Source organism: Ambystoma mexicanum, chromosome 2q, assembly GCF_040938575.1.
Source record: "Ambystoma mexicanum isolate Mex_15411 chromosome 2q, UKY_AmexF1_1, whole genome shotgun sequence".
In the NCBI taxonomy this organism is placed as follows: Eukaryota; Metazoa; Chordata; class Amphibia; order Caudata; family Ambystomatidae; genus Ambystoma; species Ambystoma mexicanum.
The window spans coordinates 445,450,375-445,473,005 of NC_090924.1; the positions used below are offsets into that span (position 1 = coordinate 445,450,375).

General features: G+C 47.0%; 1 protein-coding gene across 2 annotated transcripts in view; it reads right to left on the minus strand.

The window, feature by feature from the left end:
- WAS (WASP actin nucleation promoting factor) overlaps positions 1-22,631 on the minus strand; it is a 372,670-nt gene that overhangs the window by 169,328 nt on the left and 180,711 nt on the right. Inside the window, exons 6-7 of one of the 2 annotated variants that reach the window (XM_069647523.1) lie at positions 6,088-6,153; positions 1,888-2,077 (exon numbers count right to left, since the gene is read on the minus strand). In XM_069647523.1, the coding sequence (XP_069503624.1) occupies positions 1,888-2,077; positions 6,088-6,153 (256 nt within the window). The remainder of the gene's footprint in view (positions 1-1,887; positions 2,078-6,087; positions 6,154-22,631) is intronic. The other variant, XM_069647524.1, reaches the window with a different exon arrangement.

The following is a 22,631-nucleotide window of genomic DNA, read 5'->3' on the forward strand; positions in this document are numbered from 1 at the left end:
ACTCACCATGCAGCAGCACTAACATGGTGGAAGACCAAGCAGTCCACAAATGTAAGATACTGACAGTTAAGCGTACGTTGGTGGTGTGATGCTTGTACTGGAAAGAAATATCTCCCTGGCTATTCGAAAATTACAGGGGAAGCTTATTCTTTGATTAAGGAAATTATCCAATTTTTGGGCGTGGATCCCATGAATTACAAAACTCCTGGATGGCAAAACTAGTATGGACATAATTAGCTTAGTGCCCGAGGATGAACCAGAGCATGTACTAGAACCAGGGATTTCCGAACTGAACTGTACAACCACCTGTATTGCTACCTCAAATTTGGACTTCATTTTGGGGGAGAGGGCGTCGCCCAGGAATGCTTGGACTATTGATTCAAAAGATCAGTGACCCCAAAGGATGAAGATACTATGATTCCATATACAAGGAGATCCAGTTTAAATATGAATTTGCTATATCTATTGCACCCGGACCCGCAGCTCATCCAGCCCAAAATGAATACGTTTCTTGTCCCTGAAATTATTGAAACTGTATAGATCACACAGTGCTACGCCAAAGATATAGCGCCTAAAATCAGTTCTCAACCCACAGATTCTGACCAAAGCAGGAATTATCCTGAAAATATGTTGTCCTAGGGCCTCAGCCATTTATGTACCCCAACCATATTTGATTCATCTTCTCTACCCACCAATGGCCCAGCTGACGGGGGATTATGCAAATACTGTGCTTGTGACTGTCGAACTGTCTTGTTAGAACTCTGTGAAGTAAAGAGGCTATAACTGGTCCTTATTAAGGCCCAGGCGAGAAGGGGGGCTTTGTGGGGGCCCTTAAGGGGAAAGGAAGGTGGAAGAGATGGTATAGAGACTAATTACCCAACGGGGCGCCTACATTGCCCAACCCGGTCATTGTTAAAATCGATATGAACTTGAGTGCGATGGGGACAGCCCGTGCAAGTGGAGAAATGATCGTGTCTTTGGAAGCTATGACTAAGCAGACGCTTTTGGATCCACACAAGACCGAGTGCCCTGGATTGGCCTTATCAACATCGCGTAAAGAGGCACAAAGGTCCGAGCAGCATATGCTTAGGGAACTAGCCCAGGCTGCCAGAATCAAATCATTAACCAACAAGCTACGGGTTGGGGTTGACCCTGTGGCACAAAACAATCCCATTTAGGTGACTCGTGCCAGGTCCTGCAGAATATGTTCTGGGCAGGGACCAAGGAGAGGCACAGTGTATTTGCATCAAGTTCCCAAAACTTCTAGCAATGAACAAGAATCTGGGGAGGCGCTGATAAATAAATGCCTGCACTGGTTGCGCACTGAACGTGGCTGTTTCTTTGTATCCCGGGAGGGTATCTCAGACTGCACCAGGCTCTATTACCAGGGGGAGAATGATTATGATTTAATCCGGGTAGATTTTTGGGACCATGGTATAGTCTGTGGCATCCTGGGCATCAATATGAAAAGTTCTCCATCAATCAGCAGTTCAATTCGAATCAGCCCCCATTTTGTTCTCAAAACAGATCTTTGGACTGTAGTTAGGCCCCACTATTCTGTGTTCTCTGGGGCAAATGTGTTGCCACTGGGGAGACGGCCCCAGAGGAGTTGTAACAGAACAGGGGCACAGGAAATATACAAGATTGATGGAAGTTGGCCGCTGCTGGGACTGTGATTGGGAATTTTGGGGCAAATGTAACTGCGATTATGTGAGTTATTTGCTAAAACTGGTGAATGTTTTTGTTTATGCTATCTTGAGTTTCATGGAATTTCATGGCCTTACGGCCTCATAAAGTTCTTTATGATGATGAGAATGCTGAAACATAATCTCGGCTCCATTATATCAAACAGCACAAAGTAAAGTGGGTCACATCAACATCACTCACTTGAAGTCAGAGGGAGCACCAATGTCCGCCTTGGAGAATTTCTTCTTTCCCTTCTTCTCTTTCTTCTTGTTGGTGGTGACTGGGGGCTGCAGCCCCCTGTACCGCGACGATGTGATGTCCGGGTTTGGAATGTTGACTGCCATCATGTTTAGATTTGAGGGGACTGCAGGAGGAAGGTGGTTGGGCGGCTCTAGGGGCAAGAGAGCAGGCAGTTATGAGCAGGGTGTGAGAAATTGAAAGACAAAACAAACACCAGTGTGTTGCGATTCATGCGGTTCACCGTGTTTTTAAGACAACATAGTTCACTTTGCCCTTTCAAAGGGGGCCACTCCTAAAGCTTTTGGAGTCAAAGGGCATAATTGGCAGTGGATTCATTTGCTCAGTTACATTCCCTGTTTCCAGGAGGCGCCACTATAAATGTGATCGGGTTCACATGGACTGGTCATCAGAGCTCATTAGCATCGGATGCAAGGCAGATTCAACTCAAGCCGGCAACATTTAGTGTCCTTCGTATCCAAGATTTAGTTTGTAGCAGAATCTTAAAATCTTTCACTTTTTACCTGCTAAATAATTAATTATGTTGGATTATTGGGGTTATGTGTATATATACACCTACAAGGTGCTCGCCAGCCAATCAGGTTACTCGGAACCCAGGCAAAAACCGCCCACAAAGTGCCATGTCCCAAGCCACCCGAGGAGCTCAGTACATCTCTTGTACTGTTTTCTTTTTTAATGTACCTGTCCTGTGGCAGGAGCACAACCTGCAGCGTCTTCTTCAGTCAGTGATGCAGTCTTCCCCTGCTTTCCTCTGTGGCCATGGAAATCAAAAGGGGGCACCTTAATTTGTGTAGGATCTTCCTTTCTTTTCCATGACAGCAAGGCATACCAGTTTTTTACAGTGTGGGGATCTTGCTCATGCTCAGAGCGCATTACTTTCAAAGCTCAAACAACTTCCCCCTCACTAAAACAAATCTCACCTGTCGGCACGAATTTGAATACAGCTTTAATGAAAGGGCATTAAAGGCCTGGAGACAGCTCATGGCCTTTAATACGGCCCCTTTTGTCTTTAACGTTGGCGTAGCATGCAGGACTTAAGGTTAGAATGCAGATATCACTCCAGGAGCCAGAAGAGAGCCTTACATTACGCAGGACAGATGATTGCCTCATAACACATGCAGGGTTACAGACGCACGCTTGGACATTTATGTAGCCCAGAAGAGGGGTCTGCGATAGTACGGCGGGCATTCGTGGATGGGAGGCTGTAAGATGGATGAAGGGAAGTGGAGGGAAAGAGGGTTTTTAGCTTTTGTTCGTACCTAAAGTGTTGCAGGTAGGGGTACGTCTCAGAAGCAGGGCATTCCAAAGGTAGGGTGCATAGAATGATCAGGTGTGTCTTCTGTTTTTTGTTGTTGGACTTTTTAATCTCCAGTAGCTTGGGTTTGGAGCTGCAGGTGATGTGAGAGTGTCTGCCTATGTGTACTTTCACATTCAGCTAGGTTGGTTTGTCTGAGTTATGGGCTTTACAGATGATCCACACTGATCTGAAAAGTGACAGTGTGGGGGGGGCGGGGGTGGACTGATCGAACATCTGGTGAGCTGCAACTTGGAAAGCAAATTGTGGAGGGTGGAACTGGATTGGCCAGTGAACAGGGAATTGCCCTGTCGATACGGGAGTGTGCACTGTAGAGTGGACGTTGGGTCGAAAAATTGTTTAATCTTTTGGATGAAGGTCACTCGGTACCATGCCACATGGGATTTCTCCTTTATTTGCTGCTTGTAGGTCAGGATGGGGACTATGTTGAAGTCCAGAGTCTTGGCACGCACTAGATGTGAGGGTTGGGAAGAAAGCATCAAGGTGCATTTTGGAATGCCAATCCTCAATTAGGGGCTGGAGTTTACCCCAAGGGATAACTTAGTGGAATTTAGGTTAAGATAGAAGGTGGGCACTCATGTTTGAATGGTGTCTTGGCAGGATCTCAGTGAATGAATGTCTCTGACTGTAGACATTCTGAGGTGAAGCTGGGTGTTAGCAGCATGGTAATGCAGTATTATGCCTTCCACGGACTATCGCTCCCCAGAGGTTTCATATAAAAGGTGAATGGTATGGGTGATGGGTTCGAACTTTGGGGGAACCCACCATTGACTGGGACTGTGTGATCTGGACTACACAAGTTGGGTGTATTGCTGTCTGTTGAAGAGTAAAGATGCATACCAGCTAAGCAAAGTATCATGAAGGCCCACGCCTGAGTGGAGCATGAAGAGCCAGAATTTGTGATCAAATCTACTGAATGCCGCCAAGAGATCTAAGACAGCCAATCGACAGGGGCCACTTCTTTCAGGGAGCCCCATGGTCGCATGACAATCTGGATGATTGAAGTTTTCATGGAGGGGAGAAAGATGTGTCAGCAGGAGGAGGAGTTGATGATGCTCAGGAATGGGAGAGGTGCAGCTGGGATGCATTATTTCATGACAGTAGAGGGAAGAATGTCAACAATAACATGTCACTCGATCAACATTTAACTTACTCTCCCTCTCCTACATCTCTCACCCTTTCATCTCATGGTGATGTGTGTGACAGATGCCTTCTACCATGCCTTGTGTTGACATCCCATGTGTGTCACCGAATGGGAGAGTGCCACATTCCTCCTGTACGAGAGCATAGCAAAGCCCCTGACATCTCCTTGCTAATCCTATTGCCTGGCATGGGCTTTTGAATTTCTGCTTTTATGGCACATGATCCAATGCTCAGTAAAGCACCATTCTACAGTGCATCTGGTTCCTGGTATATGAGAGATTTATATTAGCAGTCATCTATGAAAGCTTCAGATATCATCACCTGCAGAACTCAGAAAATGATCCAACAGCTATGAGACTTGGACTGAGCAGAAAGCTGCTACACTGACTGTGCATGGAGTGGCATTGCCGCCCACGGGCTATGTTATGGGTCCCACATGAAGCCAACGACATATAACAAGTGGAAGGGATAACACTGATTACAGTCCCCAGGCTGTAACACAATTATATGAACATGACGACTACTGTTTACAGGATTAGGTAAATATATATATATATAAATGAGTGCCCAAGCTCCAGTGCCTTTGCCATTTTCATGGTACCGTGGTATACAGAAACAGATGCAGTGGCGTGGACGGGAGGGGGGACCAGGGGTGGCACATGCGATCAATGAAGTGTTTGTGACTCTATTTTATTTTGTAATTTTACAAAGTTGATGGGGTGGGGTGAAGGCACAGTCAAGCGGAGGACGCAATGCTTGTGGGTGCCCACAAGCATCAATTACCCTCTTCAGGAACGAGGCTTATACGGCAGGTAAAGCTTGTGTTTTGAGCAACCTCATTGGTTGCATGCACCCAAACGGGTACTAATTACGCTGTTATGTCCAGTGCCATGGGCCTTAGAGGCTGGTAGTGGCCCGCCATCTGGTATTAACAGTCTCAAGACCATGGAGCATGTAACGAATCCCCAAAAGGAGAACAAAAAACCTAAAAGATATCAGGCGTGAAAAAAGCAAAAGGAACTCTAGAAACAGCACAATGTCTATGTCTATGGGGGATGGGGCGCATCGAAGAAGGTGCGTCTGAAGCAGATGAAAGGCAGAGGTGTAGCCAGGATTGTCTAACAAGTGGGGCCTGAAGCTAAAGTAGTTGGGCCCACCACAGCGTCATTGACATCTGTAAATGCCCACACAACCCTGCTGAGTGGGCATTTACACATTTTGGATGGGCCTTGACCACTCAGGCCCTACCCTGTCTACGCCTCTGATGAAAGGGAAGACAGCGAGCGCGAGGCAAGTGAAGTGACGCAGTCTTTATTATTTGTTTTTCTTTAAACGGGCTATGGGCTGGCTATAGGAGGGGAGGTGTGGGAGGCGACGCTGTCAGATGCCTCAGAATGAGCACATGCGCAGTCAACGTCAGCACCTGTTACTGGAAATCTGACTGGCTGCCACTAGGGACTAATGACACTTTTCTAGCATTCACATTTTTCACCTATTATTAACTCTGTCCTTCATACTTTGTGTCAATCCCATCGAAAAGCTGTATTCCCTGACCTTGACCCTCGGCACATTCTTTACAAGATCATGTATGCTAGGAAACAGATGTTTTTACCAGCATCGGTTTTTATGTTCCACTGAAAAGTTCAAAGCAATGCATGTTCTTAAACGATGTTTCTAAATCTTACCATTCATGTCGACTAGTGGAGGTGGGGGCAGAGGTAAGGCGCTTCGTCGGTCCAAAGGTGCAAGTCCTGGGAAAGATCAAAAGAAATGGCGTGATGTGAGCGCAGACGGCAGGGTCATTTCAATAAAATCGCCGGGACAGGAAAAAACAGAAGCTCGGAGTTTAGAGTCACCAGACCTCGAACACTCCATGGCCTGGTGCAGACCCCCGCGCGCGCTCTCTGTTCACAGCAGAACAGTCGTCTGACTTCACTTAACAGTTTTCACCCTCTAAAATATAGCGCAGAAAACGGAAGAGTTCTCACTTTGAGTGTCTCACTTCCTTCATTCTTTCCCTTTCACTTCCTATTTTCTCATTTTTTCTCTCCATCTTCGGTGTCTCATCTGCCATACGGCTCTCCTAAGGAGTCTGCGGGATGAGTAACATATCAGAAAGAATATGTTCCACGTCTGTCATTTGAGATTGGCCTGTGTCACATATGTATTGCGAACCGTCACCCCTCTGTTTAAACCTCTTACTTCTGTTCCAGTTGTATTCCTCTATTTATGGGCTATATTTTAGGGTTTGAACTCAGTTTGTTAAGTGAAGTCAGACGACAGGCTGCACTGCTGTGAACAGGGGGCGCGTGCAGGTCGGAGTCGGCCTCTGTCACCTGCTAGGAGTCGAACACCCTACTGAGGCGCATTCACGCATCCTGCACTTGCCTGCCACCTTCTGGCGAAGTGTAGGAGACACCATTTCTAGGGCATGTGGCTGGCCGCTCGTGCGCTGCTGCCAGCAAAGCTATTTATTTCTCCTGGGTCATGACCCGGGTGTAGACCGCCGCGTGCACTTTGTAGATGATTCCCGCGCAAGAAGCGGACCAATGATCCTAGGACATGTTGCAAATGCACTGTATTAAAAAAACGACCCTGCTAAGCTGCAGGCAAACGTGAGCAAAAGATGGCGCGTTTTTCTGCACATCCATTAGTTTTGCTGCATATCTTTCTAATGCAGACTAATATAAGTGCTTTTCTTGATATATTTTTTCTTCCATTATTTTTTTAAAATTTGATATACACATGTAAAATATGCATTTTTGCCACCATTCCAGGATAGATGAACTGATTATTTCTGTAATTCTGATTTGGTTAGTAACTTACTATATTTTTGCTCAAGACAAAGATATTTGGAATAGAGGTCTGACATAACATTTATTAAATTATTGATAAGTATTCGTGTCATTATGAACAATATCAGTATAATTATAAAGACTATTTTTTGGCAAAATACACGGAAGCCTACATTATTTTTTAAAGAAGCCTGCACACAATCTTCTAATTTTCCTTGACCTTAATGCAAAAACAGAAAGATACAGATACATTGATGTTTGAAATGAATGACTCTAAAGTTCAACGAAATCAGAAGAACATGTAACAAAACATAAATGGGAAAAGTAAATTACAAACAGCTATTGTGATGTTGCAAACAACGTCACTCGTCTGGAGACATTCCTCCTGTTAGGACCAGTGCCAATTAATAGAGTTTACGAGGACACACACTGAGTGTGCAAAGACTCGGAAAGGAGAGCAAAAAGTGAAAGAAAAACGAGGAGACACATCATAGAGAATGAAATGCTTGGAGGAAAAATGACACTAATGGCAGAGAGAAACATGAATTGAGACGAATACAAATGGTATCACATTGTTAGATGTATTATAGTCTCACACTTTCAAATTTTGCATTTGTTATTCAAGTGAATAAATACCTGAAAGAACCCCATATTATTTCTAACTTCGAACTGGTGTTTTTTTTTTACTGAACAACATTTTTTCATAGGTAGCTAGCAGGCACTTATCTGATCCAGTGTACCGGGATCCTGGAAAGTCCACGGAACTTAAGTAGGCAGGAATGATAGTTCCTCCCTACTTATGCTCCCTGGACTTTTCCAGAACCATCATAATACTGCTGTCCGGACCGATGGACCTATTGAAGATTTTAAATAAAAAAAGCACTGCTTAGTTGCATCCCAGGAACGTATCAGTTACGCCTGCACAAGCACCTCAGCATTCCCACTTGAGTCCACATCCTCTGGCCTGACTGTAAACATCATCCTGTTCTCATTCAGCATTCCCACTCGAGTCAACGTCCTCTAGCCTGACTGTAAACATCATCCTGTTCTCATTCAGCATTCCCACTCGAGTCCACATCCTCTGGCCTGGCTGTAAACATCATCCTGTTCCCGTTCATCATTCCGGAGTCCATGTCCTCTTGCCTGACTGCAAACATCCTGTTCCCAATTAGCTTTCCCACTCGAGTCCACATTCTGTGGCCTGACTGTAAACATCATCCTGTTCTCATTCGGCATTCCCACTCGAGTCCACATCCTCTGGCCCGACTGTAAACATCATCCTGTTCTCATTCAGCATTCCCACTCGATTCCATATCCTCTAGCCTCTCGAGTCCACATCCTCCGGCCTGACTGTAAACATCACCCTGTTCTCATTCAGCATTCCCACTCGAGTCCACATCCCCTGGCCTGACTGTAAACATAATCCTGTTCTCATTCAGCAAGTCCACTCGATTCCACGTCCTCTAGCCTAACTGTAAACATCATCCTGTTCTGATTCAGCATTCTCACTCGAGTCCACATCCTCTGGCCTGACTGTAAACATCATCCTGTTCTCAATCAGCATTCCCACTCGAGTCCACATCCTCTGGCCAAACTGTAAACATCATCCTGTTCTCAATCAGCATTCCCACTCGAGTCCACATCCTCTGGCCAGACTGTAAACATCATCCTGTTCTCATTCAGCATTCCCACTTGAGTCCACATCCTCTGGCCCGACTGTAAACCTCATCCTTTTCTCATTCAGCATTCCCACTCGAGTCCACATCCTCTGGCCCGACTGTAAACATCATCCCGCTCTCATTCAGCATTCCCACTCGAGTCCACATCTTTCAGCATTCCCACTCAAGTCTACATCCTCTAGCATCCCCACTCGAGTCCACATCCTCTAGCATCCCCACTCAAGTCCACATCCTCTAGCCTGACTGTAAACAGCATCCTTTTCTCATTCTGCATTTTCACTTGAGTCCACATCCTGTGGCCCGACTGCAAACATCCTCCTGTTCACATTTTGCATTTTCACTCAAGTCCACATCCTGTGGCCCAACTGCAAACATCCTGCTGTTCTCATTCAGCATTCCCACTCGAGTCCACATCCTGTGGCCTGACTGTAAACATCTTCCTGTTCTCATTTAGCATTCCCACTCGAGTCCACATCCTCTGTCCTGACTGTAAACATCCTGTTCTCATTTAGCATTCCCACTCAAGTCCACATTCTCTGGCCTGATTGTAAACATCATCCTGTTCTCATTCATCATTCCCACTCGAGTCCACATCCTCTAGCCTGACTGTAAACATCATTATGTTCTTATTCAGCATTCCTACTCGATTCCACATCCTCTAGCCTCTCGAGTCCACATCCTCGAGCCTGACTGCAAAAATCATCCTGTTCTCATTCAGCATAGCCTGACTGCAAACATCATCCTGTTCTGATTCAGCATTCTCACTCGAGTCCACATCCTCTGGCCACTGTAAACATCCTGTTCTCATTCAGCATACCCTCTCGAGTCCACATCCTTCAGCATTCCCACTCAAGTCCACATCCTCTAGCATCCCCACTCGAGTCCACATCCTCTAGCCTGGCTGTAAACATCCTCCTGTTCTCATTCTGCATTTTCACTCGAGTCCACATCCTGTGGCCCGACTGCAAACATCCTGCTGTTCTCATTCAGCATTCCCACTCGAGTCCACATCCTCTAGCCTGACTGTAAACATCTTCATGTTCTCATTCAGCATTCCCACTCAAGTCCACATCCTCTGTCCTGACTGTAAACATCCTGTTCTCATTCAGCATTCCCACTCAAGTCCACTTTCTCTGGCCTGACTGTAAACATCATCCTGTTCTCATTCAGTATTCCCACTCAAGTCTGCATCCTCTAGCCTGACTGTAAACATCATTCTTTTCTCATTCAGCATTCCTACTCGATTCCACATCCTCTAGCCTCTAGAGTCCACATCCTCTAGCCTGACTGCAAACATCATCCTGTTCTCATTCAGCATAGCCTGACTGCAAACATCATCCTGTTCTCATTCAGCATTCCCACTCTAGTCCACATCCTTTGGCCTGACTGTAAACATCATCCTGTTCTCATTCAGCATTCCCACTGGAGCCCACATCCCCTGGCCTGATTGTAAACATCATCCTGCTCTCAGTTAGCATTCCCACTCGAGTCCACATCCTCTGGCCTGACTGTAAACATCATCCTGATCTCATTCAGCATTCCCACTCTAGTACACATCCTCTGGCCTGACTGTAAACATCATCCAGTTCTTATTCAGCATTCCCACTCGAGTCCACATCCTCTGGCCCAACTGTAAACATCATCCTGTTCTCATTCAGCTTTCCCACTCAAGTCCACATCCTTTAGCATTCCCACTCAAGTCCACATCTTCTAGCATACCCACTCGAGTCCACATCCTCTAGCCTGACTGTAAACAGCATCCTGTTCTTATTCTGCATTCCCACTCTAGTACACATCCTCTGGCCTGACTGTAAACATCATCCTGTTCTTATTCAGCATTCCCACTCAAGTCCACATCCTCTGGCCCAACTGTAAACATCATCCTGTTCTCATTCAGCATTCCCATTCGAGTCCTCATCCTCTGGCCTGACTGTAAACATCATCCCGTTCTCATTCAGCTTTCCCACTCAAGTCCACATCCTTCAGCATTCCCACTCAAGTCCACATCTTCTAGCATACCCACTTGAGTCCACATCCTCTAGCCTGACTGTAAACAGCATCCTGTTCTTATTCTGCATTTTCACTCGAGTGCACATCCTGTGGCCCAACTGCAAACATCCTCCTGTTCTCATTCTGCATTTTCACTCGAGTCCACATCCTGTGGCCCGACTGCAAACATCCTGCTGTTCTCATTCAGCATTCCCACTCGAGTCCACATCCTCTAGCCTTACTGTAAACATCTTCTTGTTTTCATTCAGCATTCCCACTCGAGTCCACATCCTCTGGCCTGACTGTAAACATCATCCTGTTCTCATTCAGCATTCCCACTCAAGTCTACATCCTCTAGCTTGCCTATAAACATCATTCTGTTCTCATTCAGCATTCCTACTCGATTCCACCTCCTCTAGCCTCTCGAGTCCACATCCTCCAGCCTGGCTGCAAACATCATCCTGTTCTCATTCAGCACAGCCTGACTGCAAACATCATCCTGTTCTCATTCAGCATTCCCACTCTAGTCCACGTCCTTTGGCCTGACTGTCAACATCATCCTCTTCTCATTCAGCATTCCCACTGGAGTACACAACCCCTGGCCTGACTGTAAACATCATCCTGTTCTCATTCAGCATTCCCACTCGATTCCACACCTTCTAGCCTCTCAAGTCCACATGATATGATATGATATTTTATTTGTATTGCGCTCATACACAAGTGTTTCAGAGCGCGACACATCCTCTAGCCTGACTGCAAACATCATCCTGTTCTCATTCCGCATTCCCACTCTACTCCACATCCTATGGCCTGACTGTAAACATCATCCTGTTCTCATTCAGCATTCCCACCCTAGTCCACATTCTTTGGTCTGACTGTAAACATCATCCTGTTCTCAGTCAGCATTCCCACTCGAGTCCACATCCCCTGGCCTGACTGTAAACATCATCCTGTTCTCATTCAGCATTCTCACTCGAGTCCACATCCTCTGGCCACTGTAAACATCCTGTTCTCATTCAGCATACCCTCTCGAGTCCACATCCTTCAGCATTCCCACTCAAGTCCACATCCTCTAGCATCCCCACTCGAGTCCACATCCTCTAGCCTGGCTGTAAACATCCTCCTGTTCTCATTCTGCATTTTCACTCGAGTCCACATCCTGTGGCCCGACTGCAAACATCCTGCTGTTCTCATTCAGCATTCCCACTCGAGTCCACATCCTCTAGCCTGACTGTAAACATCTTCATGTTCTCATTCAGCATTCCCACTCAAGTCCACATCCTCTGTCCTGACTGTAAACATCCTGTTCTCATTCAGCATTCCCACTCAAGTCCACTTTCTCTGGCCTGACTGTAAACATCATCCTGTTCTCATTCAGTATTCCCACTCAAGTCTGCATCCTCTAGCCTGACTGTAAACATCATTCTTTTCTCATTCAGCATTCCTACTCGATTCCACATCCTCTAGCCTCTAGAGTCCACATCCTCTAGCCTGACTGCAAACATCATCCTGTTCTCATTCAGCATAGCCTGACTGTAAACATCATCCTGATCTCATTCAGCATTCCCACTCTAGTACACATCCTCTGGCCTGACTGTAAACATCATCCAGTTCTTATTCAGCATTCCCACTCGAGTCCACATCCTCTGGCCCAACTGTAAACATCATCCTGTTCTCATTCAGCTTTCCCACTCAAGTCCACATCCTTTAGCATTCCCACTCAAGTCCACATCTTCTAGCATACCCACTCGAGTCCACATCCTCTAGCCTGACTGTAAACAGCATCCTGTTCTTATTCTGCATTCCCACTCTAGTACACATCCTCTGGCCTGACTGTAAACATCATCCTGTTCTTATTCAGCATTCCCACTCAAGTCCACATCCTCTGGCCCAACTGTAAACATCATCCTGTTCTCATTCAGCATTCCCATTCGAGTCCTCATCCTCTGGCCTGACTGTAAACATCATCCCGTTCTCATTCAGCTTTCCCACTCAAGTCCACATCCTTCAGCATTCCCACTCAAGTCCACATCTTCTAGCATACCCACTTGAGTCCACATCCTCTAGCCTGACTGTAAACAGCATCCTGTTCTTATTCTGCATTTTCACTCGAGTGCACATCCTGTGGCCCAACTGCAAACATCCTCCTGTTCTCATTCTGCATTTTCACTCGAGTCCACATCCTGTGGCCCGACTGCAAACATCCTGCTGTTCTCATTCAGCATTCCCACTCGAGTCCACATCCTCTAGCCTTACTGTAAACATCTTCTTGTTTTCATTCAGCATTCCCACTCGAGTCCACATCCTCTGGCCTGACTGTAAACATCATCCTGTTCTCATTCAGTATTCCCACTCAAGTCTACATCCTCTAGCTTGCCTATAAACATCATTCTGTTCTCATTCAGCATTCCTACTCGATTCCACCTCCTCTAGCCTCTCGAGTCCACATCCTCCAGCCTGGCTGCAAACATCATCCTGTTCTCATTCAGCACAGCCTGACTGCAAACATCATCCTGTTCTCATTCAGCATTCCCACTCTAGTCCACGTCCTTTGGCCTGACTGTCAACATCATCCTCTTCTCATTCAGCATTCCCACTGGAGTACACAACCCCTGGCCTGACTGTAAACATCATCCTGTTCTCATTCAGCATTCCCACTCGATTCCACACCTTCTAGCCTCTCAAGTCCACATGATATGATATGATATTTTATTTGTATTGCGCTCATACACAAGTGTTTCAGAGCGCGACACATCCTCTAGCCTGACTGCAAACATCATCCTGTTCTCATTCCGCATTCCCACTCTACTCCACATCCTATGGCCTGACTGTAAACATCATCCTGTTCTCATTCAGCATTCCCACCCTAGTCCACATTCTTTGGTCTGACTGTAAACATCATCCTGTTCTCAGTCAGCATTCCCACTCGAGTCCACATCCCCTGGCCTGACTGTAAACATCATCCTGTTCTCATTCAGCATTCCCACTCAAGTCCACATCCCCTGGCCTGACTGCAAACAGCATCCTGTTCTCATTCAGCATTCCCACTGGAGCCCACATCCCCTGGCCTGATTGTAAACATCATCCTGTTCTCAGTCAGCATTCCCACTCGAGTCCACATCCTCTGGCCTGATTGTAAACATCATCCTGTTCTCATTCAGAATTCCCACTTGAGTCCACATCCTTTGGCCTGACTGTAAACATCATCCTGTTCTCATTCAGCATTCCCACTCAAGTCCACATCCCCTGGCCTGACTGCAAACATCATCCTGTTCTCATTCAGCATTCCCACCCTAGTCCACATTCTTTGGCCTGACTGTAAACATCATCCTGTTCTCACTCAGCATTCCCACGGAAGTCCACATCCCCTGGCCTGATTGTAAACATCATCCTGTTCTCATTCAGCCTTCCCAGTCGAGTCCACATCATTTGGCCTGACTGTAAACATCATCCTGTTCTCATTCAGCATTCCCACTCGAGTCCACGTTCTCTGGCCTGACTGTAAACATCATCCTGTTCTCATTCAGTATTCCCACTCGAGTCCGCATCCTCTAGCCTGACTGTAAACATCATTTTATTCTCATTCGGCATTCCTACTCGATTCCACATCCTCTAGCCTCTCGAGTCCACATCCTCTAGCCTGACTGCAAACAGCATCCTGTTCTCATTCAGCATAGCCTGACTGCAAACATCATCCAGTTCTCATTCAGCATTCCAACTCTAGTCCACATCCTATGGTCTGACTGTAAACATCATCCTGTTCTCATTCAGCATTCCCACTCGAGTCCACATCCCCTGGCCTGACTGTAAACATCATCCTGTTCTCATTCAGCATTCCCACTCAATTCCACATCCTCTAGCCTCCCAAGTCCACATCCTCAAGCATGACTGCAAACATCATCCTGTTCTCATTCAGCATTCCCACTCTAGTACACATCCTCTGGCCTGACTGTAAACATCATCCTGTTCTCATTCAGCATTCCCACTTGAGTCCACATCCTCTGGCCCAACTGTAAACATCATCCTGTTCTCATTCAGCATTCCCACTCTAGTACACATCCTCTGGCCTGACTGTAAACATCATCCTGTTCTCATTCAGCTTTCCCACTTGAGTCCACATCTTTCAGCATTCCCACTTAAGTCCACATCCTCTAGCATGCCCACTCGAGACCACATCCTCTAGCCTGACTGTAAACAGCATCCTGTTTTTATTCTGCATTTTCACTCGAGTGCACATCCTGTGGCCCGACTGCAAACATCCTCCTGTTCTCATTCTGCATTTTCACTCGAGTCCACATCCTTTGGCCTGACTGTAAACATCATCCTGTTCTCATTCAGCATTCCCACTGGAGCCCACATCCCCTGGCCTGATTGTAAACATCCTACTGTTCTCAGTTAGCATTCCCACTCGAGTCCACATCCTCTGGCCTGACTGTAAACATCATCCTGATCTCATTCAGCATTCCCACTCGAGTCCACATCCCCTGGCCTGCCTGTAAACATCATCCTTTTCTCATTCAGCATTCCCACTCGATTCCACATCCTCTAGCCTCTCAGGTCCACATCCTCTAGCATGACTGCAAACATCATCCTGTTCTCATTCAGCATTCCCACTCTAGTACACATCCTCTGGCCTGACTATAAACATCATCCTGTTCTCATTCAGCATTCCCACTCGAGTCCACATACTCTGGCCTGACTGTAAATATCATCCCGTTCTCATTCAGCTTTCCCACTCGAGTCCACATCCTTCAGCATTCCCACTCAAGTCCACATCCTCTAGCATACCCACTCGAGCCCACATCCTCTAGCCTGACTGTAAACATCATCCTGTTCTCATTCAGCATTCCCACTCAAGTCCACATCCTCTAGCTTGCCTATAAACATCATTCCGTTCTCATTCAGCATTCCTACTCGATTCCACATTATCTAGCCTCTCGAGTCCACATCCTCCAGCCTGACTGCAAACATCATCCTGTTCTCATTCAGCATAGCCTGACTGCAAACATCATCCTGTTCTCATTCAGCATTCCCGCTCTAGTCCACATCCTTTGGCCTGACTGTAAACATCATCCTGTTCTCATTCAGCATTCCCACTCAAGTCCACATCCCCTGGCCTGACTGTAAACATCATCCTGTTCTCATTCAGCATTCCCACTCGAGTCCACATCCCCTGGCCTGACTGCAAACATCATCCTGTTCTCATTCAGCATTCCCACCCTAGTCCACATTCTTTGGCCTGACTGTAAACATCATCCTGTTCTCACTCAGCATTCCCACTGAAGTCCACATCCCCTGGCCTGATTGTAAACATCATCCTGTTCTCATTCAGCATTCCCACTCGAGTCCACATCATTTGGCCTGACTGTAAACATCATCCTGTTCTCATTCAGCATTCCCACTCAATTCCACATCCTCTAGCCTCCTAAGTCCACATCCTCAAGCATGACTGCAAACATCATCCTGTTCTCATTCAGCATTCCCACTCTAGTACACATCCTCTGGCCCAACTGTAAACATCATCCTGTTCTCATTCAGCATTCCCACTCTAGTCCACACCCTCTGGCCTGAGTGTAAACATCACCCTGTTCTCATTCAGCATTCCCACTCCAGTCCACACCCTCTGGCCTGAGTGTAAACATCATCCTGTTCTCATTCAGCATTCCCACTCCAGTCCACATCCTCTGGCCTGACTGTAAACATCATCCCTTTCTCATTCAGCTTTCCCACTCGAGTCCACATCCTTCAGCATTCCCACTTAAGTCCACATCCTCTAGCATACCCACTCGAGTCCACATCCTCTAGCCTGACTGTAAACAGCATCCTGTTTTTATTCTGCATTTTCACTCGAGTGCACATCCTGTGGCCCGACTGAAAACATCCTCCTGTTCTCATTCTGCATTTTCACTCGAGTCCACATCCTTTGGCCTGACTGTAAACATCATCCTGTTCTCATTCAGCATTCCCACTGGAGCCCACATCCCCTGGCCTGACTGTAAACATCATCCTGTTCTCATTCAGCATTCCCACTGGAGCCCACATCCCCTGGCCTGATTGTAAACATCATCCTGCTCTCAGTTAGCATTCCCACTCGAGTCCACATCCTCTGGCCTGACTGTAAACATCATCCTGATCTCATTCAGCATTCCCACTCTAGTACACATCCTCTGGCCTGACTGTAAACATCATCCTGTTCTTATTCAGCATTCCCACTCAAGTCCACATCCTTCAGCATTCCCACTCAAGTCCACATCTTCTAGCATACCCACTCGAGTCCACATCCTCTAGCCTGACTGTAAACAGCATCCTGTTCTTATTCTGCATTTTCACTCGAGTGCACATCCTGTGGCCCAACTGCAAACATCCTCCTGTTCTCATTCTGCATTTTCACTCGAGTCCACATCCTGTGGCCCGACTGCAAACATCCTGCTGTTCTCATTCAGCATTCCCACTCGAGTCCACATCCTCTAGCCTTACTGTAAACATCTTCTTGTTTTCATTCAGCATTCCCACTCGAGTCCACATCCTCTGGCCTGACTGTAAACATCATCCTGTTCTCATTCAGCATTCCCACTCAAGTCCACATCCTCTAGCTTGCCTATAAACATCATTCTGTTCTCATTCAGCATTCCTACTCGATTCCACCTCCTCTAGCCTCTCGAGTCCACATCCTCCAGCCTGACTGCAAACATCATCCTGTTCTCATTCAGCACAGCCTGACTGCAAACATCATCCTGTTCTCATTCAGCATTCCCACTCTAGTCCACGTCCTTTGGCCTGACTGTCAACATCATCCTCTTCTCATTCAGCATTCCCACTGGAGTACACATCCCCTGGCCTGACTGTAAACATCATCCTGTTCTCATTCAGCATTCCCACTCGATTCCACACCCTCTAGCCTCTCAAGTCCACATGATATGATATGATATTTTATTTGTATTGCGCTCATACACAAGTGTTTCAGAGCGCGACACATCCTCTAGCCTGACTGCAAACATCATCCTGTTCTCATTCCGCATTCCCACTCTACTCCACATCCTATGGCCTGACTGTAAACATCATCCTGTTCTCACTCAGCATTCCCACTTGAGTCCACATCCTCTGGCCTGACTGTAAACATCATCCTGTTCTCATTCAGCATTCCCACTCGAGTCCACATCCTTTGGCCTGACTGTAAACATCATCCTGTTCTCATTCAGCATTCCCACTCAAGTCCACATCCCCTGGCCTGACTGCAAACATCATCCTGTTCTCATTCAGCATTCCCACCCTAGTCCACATTCTTTGGCCTGACTGTAAACATCATCCTGTTCTCAGTCAGCATCCCCACTCGAGTCCACATCCTCTGGCCTGACTGTAAACATCATCCTGTTCTCATTCAGCATTCCCACTTGAATCCACATCCTTTGGCCTGACTGTAAACATCATCCTGTTCTCATTCAGCATTCCCACTCAAGTCCACATCCCCTGGCCTGCCTGCAAACATCATCCTGTTCTCATTCAGCATTCCCACCCTAGTCCACATTCTTTGGCCTGACTGTAAACATCATCCTGTTCTCACTCAGCATTCCCACGGAAGTCCACATCCCCTGGCCTGATTGTAAACATCATCCTGTTCTCATTCAGCATTCCCAGTCGAGTCCACGTTCTCTGGCCTGACTGTAAACATCATCCTGTTCTCATTCAGTATTCCCACTCGAGTCCGCATCCTCTAGCCTGACTGTAAACATCATTTTATTCTCGATCGGCATTCCTACTCGATTCCACATCCTCTAGCCTCTCGAGTCCACATCCTCTAGCCTGACTGCAAACATCATCCTGTTCTCATTCAGCATAGCCTGACTGCAAACATCATCCAGTTCTCATTCAGCATTCCCACTCTAGTCCACATCCTATGGTCTGACTGTAAACATCATCCTGTTCTCATTCAGCATTCCCACTGGAGCCCACATCCCCTGGCCTGATTGTAAACATCACCCTGTTCTCAGTCAGCATTCCCACTCGAGTCCACATCCTCTGGCCTGACTGTAAACATCATCCTGTTCTCATTCAGCATTCCCACTCGAGTCCACATCCCCTGGCCTGACTGTAAACATCATCCTGTTCTCATTCAGCATTCCCACTCAATTCCACATCCTCTAGCCTCCCAAGTCCACATCCTCAAGCATGACTGCAAACATCATCCTGTTCTCATTCAGCATTCCCACTCTAGTACACATCCTCTGGCCTGACTGTAAACATCATCCTGTTCTCATTCAGCATTCCCACTTGAGTCCACATCCTCTGGCCCAACTGTAAACATCATCCTGTTCTCATTCAGCATTCCCACTCTAGTCCACACCCTCTGGCCTGAGTGTAAACATCATCCTGTTCTCATTCAGCATTCCCACTCGAGTCCACATCCTCTGGCCTGACTGTAAACATCATCCCGTTCTCATTCAGCTTTCCCACTCGAGTCCACATCCTTCAGCATTCCCACTTAAGTCCACATCCTCTAGCATACCCACTCGAGTCCACATCCTCTAGCCTGACTGTAAACAGCATCCTGTTTTTATTCTGCATTTTCACTCGAGTGCACATCCTGTGGCCCGACTGCAAACATCCTCCTGTTCTCATTCTGCATTTTCACTCGAGTCCACATCCTTTGACCTGACTGTAAACATCATCCTGTTCTCATTCAGCATTCCCCCTGGAGCCCACATCCCCTGGCCTGATTGTAAACATCCTACTGTTCTCAGTTAGCATTCCCACTCGAGTCCACATCCTCTGGCCTGACTGTAAACATCATCCTGATCTCATTCAGCATTCCCACTCGAGTCCACATCCCCTGGCCTGCCTGTAAACATCATCCTTTTCTCATTCAGCATTCCCACTCGATTCCACATCCTCTAGCCTCTCAGGTCCACATCCTCTAGCATGACTGCAAACATCATCCTGTTCTCATTCAGCATTCCCACTCGAGTCCACATACTCTGGCCTGACTGTAAATATCATCCCGTTCTCATTCAGCTTTCCCACTCGAGTCCACATCCTTCAGCATTCCCACTCAAGTCCACATCCTCTAGCATACCCACTCGAGCCCACATCCTCTAGCCTGACTGTAAACATCATCCTGTTCTCATTCAGCATTCCCACTCAAGTCCACATCCTCTAGCTTGCCTATAAACATCATTCTGTTCTCATTCAGCATTCCTACTCGATTCCACATCCTCTAGCCTCTCGAGTCCACATCCTCCAGCCTGACTGCAAACATCATCCTGTTCTCATTCAGCATAGCCTGACTGCAAACATCATCCTGTTCTCATTCAGCATTCCCACCCTAGTCCACATTCTTTGGCCTGACTGTAAACATCATCCTGTTCTCACTCAGCATTCCCACGGAAGTCCACATCCCCTGGCCTGATTGTAAACATCATCCTGTTCTCATTTAGCATTCCCAGTCGAGTCCACATCATTTGGCCTGACTGTAAACATCATCCTGTTCTCATTCAGCATTCCCACTCGAGTCCACATTCTCTGGCCTGACTGTAAACATCATCCTGTTCTCATTCAGTATTCCCACTCGAGTCCGCATCCTCTAGCCTGACTGTAAACATCATTTTATTCTCATTCGGCATTCCTACTCGATTCCACATCCTCTAGCCTCTCGAGTCCACATCCTCTAGCCTGACTGCAAACAGCATCCTGTTCTCATTCAGCATAGCCTGACTGTAAACATCATCCTGTTCTCATTCAGCATTCCCACTCGAGTCCACATCCTCTGGCCTGACTGTAAACATCATCCTGTTCTCATTCAGCATTCCCACTCGAGTCCACATCCTCTGGCCTGACTGTAAACATCATCCTGTTCTCATTCAGCATTCCCACTCGAGTCCACATCCCCTGGCCTGACTGTAAACATCATCCTGTTCTCATTCAGCATTCCCACTCAAGTCCACATCCCCTGGCCTGACTGCAAACAGCATCCTGTTCTCATTCAGCATTCCCACTGGAGCCCACATCCCCTGGCCTGATTGTAAACATCATCCTGTTCTCATTCAGCATTCCCACTCGAGTCCACATCCTCTGGCCTGATTGTAAACATCATCCTGTTCTCATTCAGAATTCCCACTTGAGTCCACATCCTTTGGCCTGACTGTAAACATCATCCTGTTCTCATTCAGCATTCCCACTCAAGTCCACATCCCCTGGCCTGACTGCAAACATCATCCTGTTCTCATTCAGCATTCCCACCCTAGTCCACATTCTTTGGCCTGACTGTAAACATCATCCTGTTCTCACTCAGCATTCCCACGGAAGTCCACATCCCCTGGCCTGATTGTAAACATCATCCTGTTCTCATTCAGCATTCCCAGTCGAGTCCACGTTCTCTGGCCTGACTGTAAACATCATCCTGTTCTCATTCAGTATTCCCACTCGAGTCCGCATCCTCTAGCCTGACTGTAAACATCATTTTATTCTCATTCGGCATTCCTACTCGATTCCACATCCTCTAGCCTCTCGAGTCCACATCCTCTAGCCTGACTGCAAACATCATCCTGTTCTCATTCAGCATAGCCTGACTGCAAACATCATCCAGTTCTCATTCAGCATTCCCACTCTAGTCCACATCCTATGGTCTGACTGTAAACATCATCCTGTTCTCATTCAGCATTCCCACTGGAGCCCACATCCCCTGGCCTGATTGTAAACATCACCCTGTTCTCAGTCAGCATTCCCACTCGAGTCCACATCCTCTGGCCTGACTATAAACATCATCCTGTTCTCATTCAGCATTCCCACTCGAGTCCACATCCCCTGGCCTGACTGTAAACATCATCCTGTTCTCATTCAGCATTCCCACTCAATTCCACATCCTCTAGCCTCCCAAGTCCACATCCTCAAGCATGACTGCAAACATCATCCTGTTCTCATTCAGCATTCCCACTCTAGTACACATCCTCTGGCCACACCCTCTAGTCCACACCCTCTGGCCTGAGTGTAAACATCATCCTGTTCTCATTCAGCATTCCCACTCGAGTCCACATCCTCTGGCCTGACTGTAAACATCATCCCGTTCTCATTCAGCTTTCCCACTCGAGTCCACATCCTTCAGCATTCCCACTTAAGTCCACATCCTCTAGCATGCCCACTCGAGTCCACATCCTCTAGCCTGACTGTAAACAGCATCCTGTTTTTATTCTGCATTTTCACTCGAGTGCACATCCTGTGGCCCGACTGCAAACATCCTCCTGTTCTCATTCTGCATTTTCACTCGAGTCCACATCCTTTGGCCTGACTGTAAACATCATCCTGTTCTCATTCAGCATTCCCACTGGAGCCCACATCCCCTGGCCTGATTGTAACCATCCTACTGTTCTCAGTTAGCATTCCCACTCGAGTCCACATCCTCTGGCCTGACTGTAAACATCATCCTGTTTTCATTCAGCATTCCCACTCGAGTCCACATCCTCTGGCCCAACTGTAAACATCATCCTGTTCTCATTCAGCATTCCCACTCTAGTCCACACCCTCTGGCCTGAGTGTAAACATCATCCTGTTCTCATTCAGCATTCCCACTCGAGTCCACATCCTCTGGCCTGACTGTAAACATCATCCCGTTCTCATTCAGCTTTCCCACTTGAGTCCACATCCTTCAGCATTCCCACTTAAGTCCACATCCTCTAGCATACCCACTCGAGTCCACATCCTCTAGCCTGACTGTAAACAGCATCCTGTTTTTATTCTGCATTTTCACTCGAGTGCACATCCTGTGGCCCGACTGCA